Consider the following 11614-nt stretch of genomic DNA (forward strand, 5'->3'; position numbering starts at 1 on the left):
TCAATCAATTAAATTTATTGAAATAATACAACGTTTAAAGTCATGTAATAGTTCTCAATGACGCCATTAAAAAATGAGTAACTTGTCAAGTTCAACATGTTAACAATTAGTACATTTTGGAAGTTGAACGCGTATCTTAACTAGAAGAAAAGGAGAAAAATGCGAGAATTAATGTGGTTTTTAGCCCACATCCGCCTACGATAAATCAGAGCAGCATGATGTCCGCAAAAGGACAGAGCGGAATTTCTGAGATCTCATTGGCCGCCATAGACCGTAAGAGAAGTACAGGAGGCCAAAAATTCGTTTTGACAGACGACGTGAGCGTGTGCATAAAAATCTTATTTTCCAAAGATGAGAATCTCGTAGGTGCTAGAAACCGGGATAATACGTGATAAAAAGGTAATGAAATACGATACAGTTATGATACATTAAGTCTGTTTACTGTGTTACCGTACCTATGAACAGTCATACTACAGTGATGGGGTGGGACATACTAAATACTCTTGTTAGTCAGTCATTGTTCATTTTCTGTTCTAATTGCAGAATCTGCAAGCGGACTCTCTAAAGTGCGAGTGCTACGAATAACCGATTGACCAGTCCCACCCCAAATTAGGATAAATTCAACTTTCAAGAAAATATGCCAGGGTAAGAGAAGCAATCTATTTTTGGCATTGACTTCATCGTGTGATGTCTAACATTTCACGATTGCTTCCTTAGAACGAATTGAACTTTTTGATAATACTCAAGGCAATGTTTATAGTTCATTTCGTTGAATGAATTTACTCCAATCATGCATTTTTAACAAATTATAATGCTGCTCGTAAGGTATACATATTATGGTGTCATAGGTAAATTCTGACCTCACTCACTGAAAAATTTGTTTCTGTTGACCCTTCAACCCCTAATACCTTTCATGACTATTGTGATATAAACGTATTTCATGTTATCATAAGTAAATACATCTGGAGTAATTTAATATATTATGCTTTCGTCGTTCACTTACTAAACTTGTCTACGTGCTGTTTTCATCAAATAATTGATCTCTTGTACAAGTCAACTGTATGGCAGAGTTTCAAATTTTGAATAAAAGCTGCTTGTATGATATGGCTCTAGCTTCAGAAATATATTCTCTTATCTACCTGAATAGTTATCTGGTTTAATGTGTCCCCACCAGTAGATAACATATCAATTCATGCGTTTACCACTTTGCAGTATCATAGAATAAAGATATGACAAATACAGGCTACTACAGAAAGTCATAGGATTTATAAAACGTTAAATTGATTGAAAGTATTGTGACAGTTCTGTGCTTAAATATTCCTAAGAATTTTGTGAATAATGGTTGAAAATGGATATGTTGCTCGATTTCCCACATCTATATCACTGCTATCTTTGGAACATAGCGAGTTATATCATAGAAGAAAGGCAAATTCAAAGGAAAATTTAATTCAAGAAGATCATATAACTCATTTCACTAGTGCTCAGAATATTACTGTGATAGACTATGAGGAATTGACTGAATGGAATAACTATAGTAATCCACCGCCACTTCCACCTCGAAATTTTGAAAATGTTTACGATCCAAAAAATCCTGATGATGATCAACCTTATAAAAAGACTGGGTATAACACATAGAATTATAAAAGTTTCGTTCGATCCCAACTGGCTGCTGCTTTTTAAGAATTACTTGTATGCATATTCTTTGGATGATTTCATTTGAATGAGATTTATTTTACTTTCAGAATCACAGGAATGTCACTGGACCATATGTTCTGCTCTCGCTGTCGCGAGGGTTTTGAATCTCATGAAAAAATTGTAAATTCTCATGGAGAACTATGGCATCCACAATGCTTTGTGTAAGAAGTTACTTTGTTAATTGTTCAATTCCTTCCTTCCTCATGGTTTTCAACTTGAAATTACAATCTTCTCCTCATAGGTGTGCACAATGTTTCCGACCATTTCCTGAGGGCATCTTTTATGAGTTTGAAGGGCGTAAATATTGTGAGCATGATTTCCACGTTTTGTTTGCTCCATGTTGTGGAAAATGTGGTAAGAGGTCTTCGCAGACTAGATTTTGGTCAGTGTAAAATTTGGTTACCTTATAAATCAAATTTTAGGAGAATTTGTGATTGGTCGTGTGATCAAGGCAATGAATGCTAATTGGCATCCAGGATGTTTCTGTTGCGAGGAGTGCAACGGAGAATTGGCGGATGCAGGATTTATTAAATGCCAGGGTAGAGCCCTTTGTCACATTTGCAATGCCCGGGTAAAAGCTGGAGCACTGGGCAAGCATATTTGCCACCAATGCCAGTAAGTAACGATTGAATACTAAAACCAGAATATTTAATAATTCTAATATTCTAATTACAGTGGTGTCATTGATGACAAGCCATTGCGTTTCCGTGGTGAAGTTTATCATCCATACCATTTTAATTGTACAGCCTGTGGCATAGAACTGAATTCTGACGCTAGAGAAGTGCGATCCAGACCTGGTTACGCAGCCAATGAAATGGTATATCCAAATATATATGAAACATCAACGGACTTATTAGAATCACCATGATTATAATTCTTCTAATTGTTGTCAACATGTAGAATGAATTATACTGCCTGAGATGTCATGATAAAATGGGAATACCAATTTGTGGAGCATGTCGTAGACCAATTGAAGAACGCGTCGTGACGGCTTTGGGAAAGCACTGGCACGTGGAACACTTCGTATGCGCCAAGTGTGAAAAGCCATTCCTAGGGCATCGTCACTACGAGAAAAAAGGCTTAGCCTACTGCGAAACTCACTACCATCAGTTATTCGGCAATCTCTGTTTTGTGTGCAATCAAGTTATCGCTGGCGATGGTATGGATTTTGAATATTTACGTTTATTCAATCGTGTTATTGTTTTCTTGTAACACTGCTTTCTTCTTCTTTTTGCAGTATTCACTGCACTGAATAAGGCCTGGTGCGTCCATCACTTTGCTTGTGCATTTTGCGACCAAAAGATGAATCAAAAAACAAAATTCTTCGAGTTTGACCTTAGGCCTGCCTGCAAGAAGTGCTACGAAAAATTCCCTCAGGAACTGAAGAAAAGGATGCGTCGTATGTACGACCTCAATCCAAAGAAAATTCCAGCTTAAACGGAACACGGAAAATACTTTTCATGGAGTTTGAAAAAAATCTCGAATGACATTATTGCTTTGTGCCACTCGTACAAAAATATTATCCAAGTGTGGCCGTTAGACATGTAACGTTATTGTAACCAAAATAATCATGTATTTTATCTAATAGTATAGGGGTCTCTTGCCAAAAAATTATCCAGAATCGTAAACTGACAGAATCGACAACTAAACCGAACGCCACTTGTATGTTGCTTGCAGTGGCAGAATAAGCCATCAGGTGTAGGCTCATAGCTAGACGTAGGTATCGGCTGTATCGACAGCTGCTGTGAGCAACAGGAGCACAAGCGACAGTCGGACAGTTGCCGTTTCTGGCAAACGTTAGCAACCCATAGTATATTACTATTTTTAATAAGTAATTTTTATTCTCGTTACTACGATTAAAGATTTTAACTTGCGCAAGTCTTCGTGCCTTATACGTAAATATATTAATGTCATATTACGAAAGATTTACAATGTTTAAATTAGTAGAAAGCTGTAAGCACCCTTTAAAACTGGTGTATTTACGTGGATAATAATGTAAATCTATTAACATACTGATTTCGAAATAAAAGTAACCTTTGAAAAAATTGACAGGAAGGCGTATTCTCTTATTTTAAATTTCTCGCATTCTACTATGCGTTGAAGATAAGCGTGACATGGGAGGTATATCCCTGTTGGGAGATAAAGTCTTTTATACAAGACGAGACGTTACTATCACCATGAACTCAGCTCTTAGCCATATGCAAGTAGAGTCGTATCAGTTGCTATGTTTGCTTCAAAAGAGATCATTGTCGGTTTTTACTCTCATTGTCAGTTACGGTGCAGTGCTTAAAATATATTTTCACGAAACATATCTCAAATACGTCCAGCTATCGTTATCTTTTATCTGATACGAAAGCAATATCAGGAGTGGGATATGTCAGGAGTGGCTGATAAGCTATTATCGAAACGAAATGATACCTATAACGTATCACTTAATGGCTATGCCAGTTTGTTATAAATTCTTTAATCTAGCATTCTTAAAGCAGAGAAACTTTAGTCAAAATTGGTAAGACGCAAGAATTAATGTTTAAAGAAAGCACTTCCTCCGTTGAAAGAACTCTGGTTGAACGTAACAGATAACAGTAGACGATACGTGATAAACTAACTACTTGCAATACGGTCAATTTATATACTCCTTTCACACGCAGCGTAAATGTGTATTACAAATAATTTCTTACGATTCGAAGGTCAAGTGTTAATTGCATTAAATAATAATGAAGTGAAATCGATGGCCGTATCCACGTATTTTTAAATCCAGTGATTCAATGCAACCTAGAAGAAAAAACATAAACGCACCTAATCCATGGACTTGTAGTGATTCATCGCTGGGTGATACACGTAATTAAAGAGATCTCCCTTATATGTCCAGAGTCTGTCTTATCAGCTGGAATGCAGAAACAGTCTTGGCCATATCTATAAACCTTTTTATTATCCTATATACAATAAGCCGTGAGGGCAGATACTGTAGTTTAGAAACCCAAATTGTGCCTTTTCAAAAGTCCAGATTTATCCAACAGACAGTTCCTTCTTTCTTTTTTATATTAAGTCTGTAGGATATAGTGACGGTATTTCAAGTGATACTTAACATTTTATTAGAATCTCCTACAGTGGATAGCTCTATGAATGTTGCCTGAGAAGACTGCTTCTTTAGACTCGTTTAAATATTATTATTTTCAGACTGACCCTAAATCCGGCAGGCATTACAAAACCAAATAGAAGTGATAATGAGCCAATGCAATCAGTGTATAGTTAAAAGTGTGCATTAACAGTGTAAAGAAAAGTCTCGGCATATATGCTGCCAAAGAATTTCATAAAGAATGTCTTCTTCGCCGGAGCACAGTTACAATCGTTTCGACGGAACGGATAGCATAGCAACCAGGTAAATTTCTAATATTATAAACGAGTCGACCAGCTGCGAATTCTTATCAACCACACCACGCGCATCCCATTACTTTCCTGTCAAATATTTCTTAGATTACAGTCACGTGGTTTAACGATACTTATGAATGCATTCTGTATAATTTAAAGACTTGAACTTCACAGTGTTGACAATACCAGTATCAACAGACCATTTCCACGCAATGCTTACGAGACAAAGCGCAGTTCAACCTACGTGCCGCACAATCGTCTGTCGCGATACGCCACGGCCCTTACGAATTTGATACCCGTTAGATTTAATAGGTATTGCAAAATAATATATTTTCATTTTTATCGATACATTTTAAAAATCTGATTCACCAAGATCTCGACTATTAACAGCGTACCAGGATCTGGATTGCCTCTAGATAAAATTGGATTATTCTCAAGTGTATCATTCAGCTGGCTGAACGAATACTTATCTGCCGGTTGTAAGAATGGAATGACAGAGAAGCCACTTCCCACGATTGCTCCTCAAGATTCCTGCACGACTAATGGACCGCGGTAAATTTCTTGTACTACAGTTAAAATCAATGAAACATTTATATTATGCTAACAAAAATTTACAGATTGGAAGGTCTGTGGCATGCTCATGTTGTCGAGCGTGGCCAGGCTGGTGCTTCAGTTCCCCGAATAGCGTGGAAGTTTGTGAGAACCAGAGTTCTTGTGGCATCATTCGTTTATTTACTAGGCATGCTTATGTCCCTGATGAGCCCAGTAAGACACTCTTTTATCAAATTAACCAAGTGGCGATACATGGCATTTTTACTCTGCTTTCTGACTCACTTTCAGATATTTATTCTAAGAAAAATCATATTGTCTATAGAAGAGAGAAATATTATGAGCAACAATACTATGGTTAACATGACGAAACCGTCAGAAAATACTACTGCCATTGGCATTGGAAATAATAGAACTGCCGTGAATCTAGTCACTGAAAAAATGTCTCTAATCACTACGACGACTCTCGCGCCATTAGTCAGTAAACTCGGAAATACAAGTTTGAATGACGAAGCTAAAAGCTGGTTTGGAAAAGACAATGTTAAGAAATTGCCCGAGACTATTACGCACATAATAATGGTAGACGAAGTTATTGTTTTCAGTCATGTTGGAATACTCATTTTTGCCGAAGTCGTCTCTTACTTTCTGATTGCATGGAGCGCTTCAATGAATCTTAGGTATGTTCTAAAACTAGACAAACCAATGAGGATTATAGTTATTATTTTTTCAAGCAATTCCTTTGTTCATCCCTTTAGAACTGCGAGTCGCTTGCGATCAGCTTGCCTGGCGTTAATGTATAAAAAGTTAATACGTTCTTCAGTGAGATTTCAAGCCTCTGCACATCAGGTAACTGAAGTTAAAAAGAATATTGAAGAAAAAAATGCCACCGATTACAACTTTTTTTTTCTTTCTTTCAGACAATCACGTACTTCGTTCCCGATGGCGAAACTCTGTACGAGTTAATCACAAACGGACCAATGATAATAACAGGACCGTTTCTCTTGATACTTACTTCCATGCTTCTGTGGTTCCTCATTGGTCATTGGGGTCTGATAGGGATAGCTGCACTTATTGTATTATACCTATGCTTGGTGCGCTTTTTACCAATGAAATAAATAAATATAATACCAGTAGCAATACTTCTAAGAGTCATCGCTAAATTATACATCAAATACATTACAGATCCTTACAGCTTATCTGACAAAGGTCTTTGCCACCAAGGCAATTGAGTACTCCTTAAAACGATTGTGTCTTATGGAGGAATTTCTTGGTAAAATATATCTCGCAAAAATAACACTATGGGACGAGTACTTCAAGAGTAAAATAGAAGGTGACTATTCGGGCTAATAATAATAATCTCGACGGTTTAATAATGATTGCATTTTTAAAACGAATAAACTTTCAGACACAAGATGCGATGAACTCGCTGACATTCGTCGCGGGGGTCTCAGCGAAGGATGGAGCTTATGCATGGTTCACATAATTCCTATAATTACTGTTTGTACTATGACAATGGCCATTTTACTTACTCACAAACATATTGTCTCCACCCACGTGAGTCGATCATGCATATAAACAGACCACGTGATTTTCTATGAAATCTAACGAACTTACTTGTTTTAGTATATTCCAGTTCTTGTGTTGCTGCTGATCAACTTGAAGCATTGCATCCGGAACAGCTGGTTATCGATGAGCAGCATCTCCAGAGGGGTAACTTCTCTCCATAAGTTGAAGGTATGTCAGCTGCACTTCTTTCTTAATTCTGATACGTTCACGTAGTTAGCATTATTTTTAGACTATATTAACGTTAAAAGACACCGAACGCTATCCGGACAAACCTATAGACAGAAGTTTAGCCGTCACCATAAACCATGGGAACTTCACTTGGGTAAAGGACAAGTCCCTTACCGAGAAGGCAATAAAACGCTCTTCTCAGTATGTTTATTTTTTTTCTACTACTTACAGTGATTATTGTATGCGAATAACGACTATAGAAGATTCTCTTTCAGATTTTATGTGGAGAATCACGAAGGGATACCTGTCCGTTTTCAAGTACTAACCCCTACGGATACTCTTACCGATATTAACTTTTATGCACCCAAGGTAATTAACAAATTTCTGATCTTTATAAAAGAGAACGATTTCAATAACAGAATTGGCTTTGATTAAAGGGGAAGTTAATTGGGATATGTGGCCAACCGGGTAGTGGAAAAACTTCGTTATTACTGTCTCTAATGGGACATCTGCATCATATCAGCGGACACGTTGCAATGGATGGTTCTTGCGCCTACGTACCTGAGTTGCCATGGTTACTGGAAGGAACTTTGAAGGAAAATATATTATTCGGCGAGATCTTCAACTCAAATAGGTACAAATACATTATTGCGGGTCTAATAAGTATTTCGGAAAATTAATTAATATACTTTTTAGATATTACAGAGCGATACATTCTTGCTTGTTGCACAATGACATGAATTGCCTACCCGAGTCTGACGATACCGATCTCGCTTTTGTAAAAATGAGACCGGCACAAAAGCAACGTATCGCCTTAGCCAGAGCTGTTTATGTGCATAGAGAAATAAATTTATTGGACAACCCCTTAGCTGATGTAGACATTAACGAGAGTAAAGATATATTTGAGAAATGCATAATGCATGCCATGGGTTCAAAAACAGTAATAATGGTTACTGACAAGATACAAGTAAATATTTTTATAAGGTTTTTTCGTGTGCTTGTAACTTTACCAAACGTATGAACCTCCATGATAGATACGTAAGACTATTATTGTGTTATTATAGTTTCTGAACAGATGTGACATCATTTATGTTATGAGAGAAGGGAGAATCGTCGAGCAAGGGACTCATGAAGAATTACTTCAATGGAATAGCGAATACACGCAGCTGATTAATTTTTGTATGAAAAAGTATCAGCGAAAGTATTACAGGTAATCGATGTTATTTTTCATGTTATTGACATAAATTTATACTAAGATATCATTTGACGAGATCTTCTGTTGGAGCCCTTGGTGAGAATATTGGATTTTTAGGGAAGGGGAACAGATCAGTACATCATCCACACAGCTGTTAATGGCTGCTGTACCAAGGGGAGTTCTCACGAGTATTAGTACCAATGCATCACTGGATAGTGTTCTTGATGATATCGTATGTTAACATTACCCCTTAATAAATACTAGATATTCGATAATATTAAGGTTGGAAAAAAAGAGATGGCTACAAGACTATAGCACTATAGTCATTGGTTTTTTCAACAGGACGACTCAGATTTATTACAGCATGAGCATGACACGGATTTTCCAATAAAATATTGTAAAGAAAATGGAAAACCGCTTATCCAGTATGGCATATATGTAAAATATGCCAATGGCTATTGTTTAAATATTTTTATTTGCTTACTTGCAATCTTTTATACATTCCTCATAGCAGTTGCACCATTATGCTTCACCTATGTAGCACAGGTACAGTTTATTCAAATTAAATAAATTGCTTGAGCAAACCATGTTATTTATAACGTTACTGAAAAGTAAAAATAATTATATACAGAAAACCATCAAGGATAACATACACATCATTATAACTTTTGCTGTTATGCTTGGATCGTGTCTTGTATTTGGATTAATTCTTATGGGAATATACAACAAGGTACATTTTTTATTTGATTAGTTTTTGGCAACGCAAAACTACTGACTGCTGTTCTTTCAGACCGTTTTTAATGTTGCAAAGAAGGTGCATGACCGATGGATGGATACCATATGCAAAGCTCATATATCACTGTTTACCACAACTCCAATGACAATTCTTTTAAATATCTATACTTTGTATTTACAGCAAGGTAGGTAGCATTGTTATTTAACATAAGGAATTAATATGAAGTAATGCTTATACAATTTTTTGATAATTGTTTCAGTTGACTCTGCATTGCCAAGATCCATTATAACTATTCTAATCCACATAGGAATAAGTGCATTTAGTGCTTCGATACTTGGATTGATTTCACCCTGGCTTCTCATACCCATTGCTATTTTTGTACTGATTACTATTTTCTACAGTATATACGTCAGGTAAATTTCTGTCAATTTTCAAAGGTATAAAATTCTAAAATTTTCAATTGTTGCACATTATTCTTTCAGAGGTGCAATTTTGACTTTGTACAAGGCAAAGGTGAGTTCCACAGTGCCCATGTTCAACCACTCAGTGAATACAATAAATGGACGTTCTGTCATTCAAGCGTACCATAAGGAGAGGGATTTTACTAAAAAGTATGTATTACTAGTGGAAATCAATATAATCAATAGTTTTTAATTTTCTATATTATTCGGTTGTTTTTTTAATGTGATCCACTCAGATTCTACCGCTACTGCGACAACAATTCAGCGTTTGACTTCATGCTGTATTCTGTCAAGTTATGGATTGAGTACAGAATAAAAATGATATCAGGTAAGCTAAGAAAATAATTATCCTTAACTCAAATACTAAGGAATACTTTGATCTCTCAGGATTGACACTTGGCGTCATTATTTTCATGTGTGCATCACTCACTACAATACGTGATCGTTTCGAATTAATGGGTCTGGCTTTTATTTGTACGCTTCAGTTTGCTATGAGCGTAATATACTTAACCGGAACAACTACTAGGGCTTATTTCAGTTTCATGGCTCTGAATGGTATAGACAATTACATAGAGGTACAATGGATAATATAATTATAAACAAAGAATTAATTGTCTGATTTATATAAATTATTTACATTTTTACTTTAGAATATCATAAAAGAGCAACCTGGCACGGCAAGATTACCAAATAATTGGCCTGTCGAGAGCAATATCAAATTCGATAATGTACTGCTACCAAATGGATTAGAAGCGGATGCAAACCAAGAGCCCATCAACTTTACAATTGCATCAGGAGAAAAAGTTGGTAAGTATCATGACAGTTTAATATGATAGACCAGTACTGTCTCAATAAAATTTTTAATGAATCTACAAATCGTCAGGCATCATTACTACCCTCGATTGTGGAGAATCGTTAGTATCAGCGCTGTACAAATTCACAGATGTACCAACAGGTAAAATATATATAGGAAATACCAACATCGCAGATGTGCCTTTGGAGAAATTAAGGCAGTGTATCAGTTATATACCCAGTAACCCACATCTCTTCGATGGAAGTATAAGGTAATGAAAAGTTGGTACTTTGCAGAATTGTCGATAATGGCATTATTATAGACACCTATATGTGTAACGAGTCATATTTCCAGGCATAATTTAGACCCCACTGGAAAGGTGACAGATAAAATACTCATGACTGTACTTCAGAGAGTATTTCTGTGGGAAAAGGTCTCAAAACTCTCAGACAAATTGGAAACCGATGCGCGCCACATATTCACAACCGGTGAAAAGAAATTAATGTTTCTTGCACGAGCCATTTTGAAGAAAACTAGCAAAGTAAATTGACACAAATAAATATAACAACTATTTGCATAATATAAATATAATTGAAATGATACTTGCAGATAATAATTATGGAGGAGTCGACCACAAATTTAGGACCTGACGAAGAGATTGTTGAAATAGTACTAAGAGACGTTTTTGGAGGATATACCATAATTGTGCTCTCTAACCAAAGAGTTCGGTACTGTGAAAGGACACTCATTCTTAATAATGGAAAGGTACATGCAATTAATATAGATAATAGATGAGTTACGCTTAAATGAAGTCCTTAAATTGTGATTTTAATTGTAGGTCAATGAAACTTTTAATAGAAAGTCATCCTTGTCGCAACATAGCATAGCTACATCTGAAGTGTTTATGTCAGTGCCTGTTAGAAACGTGTTTGAGACGAGCTTCTAAGGCAATCGGAAGCTGAAGAAGATAGTTTACTTATCCTTGTATATTCGGATGCTTTTGACAGTACAGTAAACAGTAAACGTCAAATGGAAAAAAATCGTAGACCTTGCAGTATCATTGGTTTGAATACGATAGATAG

The 11614-nt window shown here is 36.1% G+C and overlaps 2 protein-coding genes across 6 annotated transcripts; both read left to right on the plus strand.

The window, feature by feature from the left end:
* Window positions 1–244: 244 nt before the first annotated feature.
* Window positions 245–3744, plus strand: LOC107262733 (LIM and senescent cell antigen-like-containing domain protein 1). 3 transcript variants are annotated; one of them, XM_015729229.2, is made up of 8 exons: window positions 245–399; window positions 544–645; window positions 1743–1856; window positions 1937–2049; window positions 2118–2310; window positions 2371–2512; window positions 2596–2854; window positions 2933–3744. In XM_015729229.2, exons 2-8 carry the CDS (start codon window positions 638–640, stop codon window positions 3130–3132), a joined length of 1029 nt encoding a protein of 342 aa, XP_015584715.1. In that variant the 5' UTR covers window positions 245–399; window positions 544–637; the 3' UTR covers window positions 3133–3744. The 3 variants fall into 3 exon arrangements, with proteins under 3 accessions (XP_015584715.1, XP_015584716.1, XP_015584714.1); XM_015729230.2 differs by lacking the exon at window positions 544–645 and having other exon boundaries at window positions 250–399; XM_015729228.2 differs by lacking the exons at window positions 245–399; window positions 544–645 and adding an exon at window positions 1209–1622.
* A 142-nt stretch (window positions 3745–3886) lies between these two features.
* On the plus strand, window positions 3887–11478 carry LOC107262728 (multidrug resistance-associated protein 9). 3 transcript variants are annotated; one of them, XM_015729221.2, is made up of 28 exons: window positions 3887–5074; window positions 5224–5376; window positions 5455–5616; window positions 5682–5829; window positions 5905–6290; window positions 6369–6459; window positions 6531–6704; window positions 6796–6943; window positions 7019–7167; window positions 7237–7347; window positions 7409–7548; window positions 7623–7716; window positions 7785–7981; window positions 8044–8314; window positions 8412–8557; window positions 8660–8774; window positions 8885–9088; window positions 9174–9272; window positions 9333–9462; window positions 9538–9691; window positions 9761–9889; window positions 9976–10067; window positions 10127–10314; window positions 10390–10546; window positions 10623–10803; window positions 10887–11073; window positions 11142–11297; window positions 11371–11478. In XM_015729221.2, the coding sequence occupies exons 1-28, from the start codon at window positions 5013–5015 to the stop codon at window positions 11476–11478; spliced, it is 4332 nt and encodes a 1443-aa protein (XP_015584707.1). In that variant the 5' UTR covers window positions 3887–5012. The 3 variants fall into 3 exon arrangements, with proteins under 3 accessions (XP_015584707.1, XP_015584704.1, XP_015584706.1); XM_015729218.2 differs by having other exon boundaries at window positions 5682–6290; XM_015729220.2 differs by having other exon boundaries at window positions 5239–5376; window positions 5682–6290.
* Window positions 11479–11614: the final 136 nt, after the last annotated feature.

Source organism: Cephus cinctus, unplaced genomic scaffold (assembly GCF_000341935.2).
Source record: "Cephus cinctus unplaced genomic scaffold, Ccin1 Ccin1_scaffold0126, whole genome shotgun sequence".
Taxonomy (NCBI): domain Eukaryota; kingdom Metazoa; phylum Arthropoda; class Insecta; order Hymenoptera; family Cephidae; genus Cephus; species Cephus cinctus.

Bases quoted from the DNA above. Each gene is read 5' to 3' on its own strand.
- LOC107262733 (XM_015729228.2), top strand. From the start codon at position 1,339: ATGGTTGAAAATGGATATGTTGCTCGATTTCCCACATCTATATCACTG. The intron at 2,050-2,117 runs GTAAGAGGTCTT...ATCAAATTTTAG, and splicing joins TCCATGTTGTGGAAAATGTG to GAGAATTTGTGATTGGTCGT. The intron at 2,513-2,595 runs GTATATCCAAAT...GTCAACATGTAG, and splicing joins GTTACGCAGCCAATGAAATG to AATGAATTATACTGCCTGAG.
- LOC107262728 (XM_015729218.2), top strand. From the start codon at position 5,013: ATGTCTTCTTCGCCGGAGCACAGTTACAATCGTTTCGACGGAACGGAT. The intron at 6,291-6,368 runs GTATGTTCTAAA...TCATCCCTTTAG, and splicing joins AGCGCTTCAATGAATCTTAG to AACTGCGAGTCGCTTGCGAT. The intron at 8,558-8,659 runs GTAATCGATGTT...TTGGATTTTTAG, and splicing joins TATCAGCGAAAGTATTACAG to GGAAGGGGAACAGATCAGTA.